Source organism: Lactuca saligna, chromosome 9 (assembly GCF_052625555.1).
Source record: "Lactuca saligna cultivar CGN05327 chromosome 9, ASM5262555v1, whole genome shotgun sequence".
In the NCBI taxonomy this organism is placed as follows: domain Eukaryota; kingdom Viridiplantae; phylum Streptophyta; class Magnoliopsida; order Asterales; family Asteraceae; genus Lactuca; species Lactuca saligna.
The window spans coordinates 158,560,066-158,565,349 of NC_136425.1; the positions used below are offsets into that span (position 1 = coordinate 158,560,066).

At 30.9% G+C, this 5,284-nt stretch overlaps 1 protein-coding gene across 1 annotated transcript; it reads left to right on the top strand.

Annotated features, from left to right (window-relative positions):
- The first annotated feature begins 727 nt into the window (after positions 1–727).
- Positions 728–4,611, top strand: LOC145015850 (protein DETOXIFICATION 18-like). Its single transcript, XM_078974323.1, has 7 exons — positions 728–1,024; positions 1,583–2,127; positions 2,233–2,319; positions 2,962–3,018; positions 3,090–3,328; positions 4,147–4,265; positions 4,352–4,611. Exons 1-7 carry the CDS (start codon positions 761–763, stop codon positions 4,481–4,483), a joined length of 1,443 nt encoding a protein of 480 aa, XP_078830449.1. The 5' UTR covers positions 728–760; the 3' UTR covers positions 4,484–4,611.
- Positions 4,612–5,284: the final 673 nt, after the last annotated feature.

Below are 5,284 nucleotides of genomic sequence, written 5' to 3' on the forward strand. Positions count from 1 at the left end.
TGTATATTGGGATGGGCCCGTTTTATATATATTAGGCTGAGCCCATTTGCATGTATGTTGGGCACGTCACATTTGCATGTTAGGCTGGACCCATTTATATGTATGCTTTCCTATTGTATGTTGGGCTGGACCCATTTGTATGACATGTGGTATTTTGGGAAGCTCACTAAGTTTTTGTACTTACGGTTTTGTGGTTTGAATATTTTCAGCTACTTCTAGTTCCAAAAGGAACGGTTCAACTTGACTACACGACATTTTCCCCTAAGGATTTTCCGCATTAGCAATTGATATTGTACTCTGATGTCTATGATACAATTTTACTTTGATAAATTTTTGCAACAAATACTATACGATTTGATAAATTAAAAATAATTTTTTTTATATATTTTGTGTTGTTACATTATCTTGTTTGCAAATTCATTAAATCCTAAACAAAAAAATCAAATCAAAAAAAAAAAAAAAAAAAAAAATCAAACTCACAAAAAGGAAACCGAAAACAAGTAAAGAACCACAAACACCATACCTACAAAATAAAAACAAAAAATTAATTTTGGTTGATCAAACTGCCTTATACAAAAATCAAATCAAAATCAAAAGTGTGACCAAACCTACAAAATAAACCAAAACACAGGGACCATTTCTGTAATTCACTCTATGAAGTACCATTTCTGTAATTTACTCTCTAAAATATGAGCCACTTTGACCAATCTCTCCTCTATATATACCGATGCCGAGACATGACATTTTTTAGGAGTTAGAGATGTCGGAAGCAGCTACTCCATTGATTGCCGAAGCGGTGGCCGGTGGTGGTGGAAATGATAGTTGCCTATGGTGGAAGAAGATACTAAATTGGGAAGAGGCTAAGCATCAGATCTTATTTTCCCTTCCTATGATACTAACCAATGTTGCATACTATTGCATACCATTAATCTCCGTCATGTTCGCCGGCCACCTCGGAGAAGCTGAGCTCGCCGCCTCTAACCTCGCTAACTCCTGGGCCACCGTCACCGGACTCTCTTTCATGGTTAGTCGCTACTCCTTTATCACTCCCAATTACTATTTACAAATTTACTTCCTAAACCTAACCTACACATCCATGGCGTCATTCCCTGCATCTTTCATTTCCATTTGTTCGTATTAATGTGTGGAAGAGCTTCACCCTTAAAAATTTCTTCCCTAATTCGTAAAATTTGAAAGGGATTGATGTAGTTATTTTGAATAGACATTAATTATTACAAATTTATGGAAAACGATATATATCTGTTAGAATTTGTGTATTGATGAGAATGAGATTATGCAATTGGGGTATTCAAATATTCAAGTATTAAATCAATGTTCTTAGTAAAAAGCCAAAAGTAGAAACTATTTGTTGTTTAATAAAAAGTAAAAAGTAGTTTTAATCATAAGTTAACCTAATGATTTGTCCCCACGTTTGGTTTTTATTTTATACGGAGTAAGATCCGTGTGAGTTTTCCTTTCTTTGATACTATGAATATAACAAATGTGAAACGACACATAAAGTACAAATCTCACTTTATCCAAATTGTCTTTTTGCATTTTTTTTATTTTGTTTTTTTCTCAGGTGGGCCTAAGTGGGGCACTAGAGACATTATGTGGGCAAGGATTTGGAGCAAAAATTTACCGAATGCTTGGGATTTATCTACAATCATCTTGTTTAATATCCATTTTCTTCTCCATTCTTATTTCAATTCTTTGGTTTTTCACTGAACCCATTCTCATTTTACTTCAACAAGATCCCGAAATCTCAAAAATAGCTGCTTTATACATCAAGTATCTTGTCCCAGGTTTATTCGCCTATGGTGTTTTAAACAACATTTTGAGATTTCTCCAAACACAATCCGTTGTAACCCCTTTAGTAATATGTTCACTAGTCCCATTAATTCTTCATATCGCTATTACTTATGCACTTGTACATTGGACTTCATTATCTTTCATTGGAGCTCCAATTGCGGTTTCAATTTCATTATGGATTGCAGTGGTTATGTTAGCGGGATATGTTCTTTTAAGTGGAAATTTTAAGGAAACGTGGCAAGGTTTTTCAATGGAGTGTTTTAGTTATGTTTTTACGAGCTTAAAGCTTGCTTTACCCTCTGCTGCTATGGTTTGGTTAGTTGTTCTTGAATTTTTTAAAGATTTGAGAGTATATGAATACGTGTTGCTTGTTTTGATCAAAGTTGAAATGTTTTTGTTGTTTTATTGAATCTTTTGCAGTTTAGAATATTGGGCTTTTGAGTTACTTGTGTTGTTAGCTGGGATTTTGCCAAATTCAGAAATAACTACTTCCCTCATCGCAATGTGGTAAGAATGAATGTCAATTAAATTCAGTGTTTGGATAAAAGTACTAAATAATTTGGGTTAAAATGGAGTTGATAAGAAAAATTGACCAAATGATGTTAAATGTGTAAATTATAAATACAAAATAAGAAACTTTTTAATACTTGTCGAAAATCGCTATATTTTGGGGAAAAAGGTCGATGAATTATGAAAATTACTTTTTTTTTTTTTTACATTTTATTTCGCAAAACCCTTTTTTCCAAAAAAATGACATAGGTATGCTCGACAAAGAAACCATTTCATGAAAAATGATGTTCGTTTGCAAATTAGAATTTCTCAAAAGAATAATTCACAAAAGGAAAACGTGGAGCAATAGAAAAACACGGTTGGACAAAAAAGGGCTTATAGGGAACATTCTTTTTCATGCAACATGTCATTTGAGTGATTTTTTTTATTGTAAAGTGTCCTTTAACCTTCCAATGTAACCATATGTCATCATTATACAATGTTTATTTATAAGATAATAAGAAAAATCATTGCTAAAAAATATATTATAATAATAATATTAACACTATTAAAAAAAATCGTTTTGCAAATTTGACAAAACTTGTAGACTACCCAAACCACACATATGATTTATGTAATTTACTAAATTCTTTATTGCAGTGTAAATACAGAAGCAATCGCATACATGGTTACATATGGTCTTAGTGCTGCAGCAAGGTTAGTTGCAACAATCTTATTTAGCGACACTTTTAACTTAACCATAGTTAACGACTCTTTTAACTTAACAGCACACGTGTGTCAAATGAGCTTGGAGCTAAAAATATCGACAAAGCTAAAGAAGCCATGGCTGTGACCATAAAGCTTTCAGTGATTCTTGCACTTGTCATTGTTTTAACATTGGGATTTGGTCATGATATATGGGCAGGATTCTTTAGTAACAGTCGTGTGATTATAAACGAATTCGCTTCCATGACACCTTTTTTGATGATCTCGATCACTGTTGATTCAATCCAAGGCGTTTTATCAGGTTTGCATAAAGTATAAAAATAGTAAACGAAACATTTTTCATGTGTCGCATATAATAAATAATCAAGTAATTTACTTTTGTCCTTAGTATAGATTTTGCTCAATTTTGGTTTTATTTATGGTTTTTGTCATGTTTTTTGTTCCTGTTCTTACAATGACTATATTTTTTTGGACCAATTTGCAAAAATCAGCTATATTCAAGGACAGAAAATAAACATTTACCTGGAATAAGGACCCAAATATTACAAAAATTCAAATAAGAACCAAAATTGCAAAAATCAGTTAAGATTGTTACAAGAACCTTAAGGGCCAAAATTGCAAACTCGGCTAAACTCAAAGACCAAAATTGATCGTTTACTTGGAATATGGAACAAAAATGTTACAAGAATCTCAACATAATGATTAAAATTGCAAATAATCAACTATATTGTGGGGCCAAAAGTAATCTTTTTACTAAACTAAAACTTTTACAAAAACCAACATTGCAAAATTAGCTATACTTGGGTACCAAATATAATCATGACCAAAATTTTTACAAGTACCTCTAAATAAATAATAGAAACTTCATGGAATTATAAAAAGGTCTTGCTAGTAAGATACATCTTGGATACCTTATAATCATTTATATAAAAAATCAATCTATAATCAACTACTTGTAATCAGCTTTTTCAGAAAATAATGTTATTTCAACCAATAAAAATATTTAAAACATTAATTAGGGTTGTTTAAATGGTAAAATAAGATATCTTTTTAGCCAACCCCTAAAAATTAGCTATAATTGGTAACCAAAAATTTAATTAATTTTAAATAATTTTGTAGGTGTAGCAAGGGGATGCGGTTGGCAGCATTTGGCTGTGTGTGTAAATTTGACAATGTTTTATCTTATTGGGATGCCGGTTGCTGTTGCCCTTGCCTTTTTAGTTAAATTATACGCAAAGGTGATATATTTGTTGGATAAAGTAGAAGAATTTTATTTTTTAAAATAATGTTATTCGTGTCTAAAGCTATATTTATGAAAATGTAGGGGCTGTGGTTAGGGTTGATATGCGGTCTCTCGTGTCAAACCGGTGGTTTGTTACTACTTATGTATCTCAAAAAATGGACGGAAGTGGAATTGAAGGATAGCAACAGTAATGGCGACAGAATTCTGGTTTGATAAAATGTTTGTGTTTCTAGTTGAACTGAAAAAGGATGAAGAAAGTTGTATACAAAATTACAGACTCATGTTTATGATTTATTTGAATTGGAATTGATTGATTCACGTGTGGAAGAGTGAGAACATAAGTAGCGACTGGGAAGATAGTCAAAAAGACAAATTATTTTGATCTTATTTACTGAGATTTAATCAAAAATCAAAAAGCTTTTAGCTATATATAGGTAAGAATTTTATAAATGACATTGTGAATATGGTCAATATATACATTCTACCTATCACCTTCTTAGGTGAATATATAAAGAAGGTGATAAAATGAGATTTACACAAGATCCCTAAAAATATAAGTTATTACTGGACAAGTGATTTAATAATGCGAACCATTCTTTATTTTTAAGGGGTTGATGGTAAAAGTCATCTCATTAAATATATAAAGCATTAAATAATCCAGCTTAAAAATAGCATAAGATAAGCTTTTATTAAGACAGTTAAAACTGAATAGCATCAAAAAAAGATTTTTTAGTGCTGCTTCATTTAAAATCATCATTAAATAATGATTTTTTTTGATGCTCTTTTAATAAAAAAACACCTTTAAATCTTTATCTTTTGATGCTATATATTTAAAAACGAATCAAATGAAAATGCTATGATTTTTTAGTGCTACTTCATCTAAAAGCATCATTAAATAAGGATTGATTTTTTGATGCTCTTTTTAATAAAATAGCATCATTAAATCTTTATCTTTTGATGTTATATTTTGAAAAACGCATCAAATGAAAACTAATTATATCCGTCTTTTATGGT

Coding starts and splice junctions, on each gene's coding strand:
- LOC145015850 (XM_078974323.1), top strand. CDS start 761: ATGTCGGAAGCAGCTACTCCATTGATTGCCGAAGCGGTGGCCGGTGGT. Junction 2,128..2,232: donor CCCTCTGCTGCTATGGTTTG/GTTAGTTGTTCT, acceptor AATCTTTTGCAG/TTTAGAATATTGGGCTTTTG. Junction 3,019..3,089: donor GGTCTTAGTGCTGCAGCAAG/GTTAGTTGCAAC, acceptor TTAACTTAACAG/CACACGTGTGTCAAATGAGC.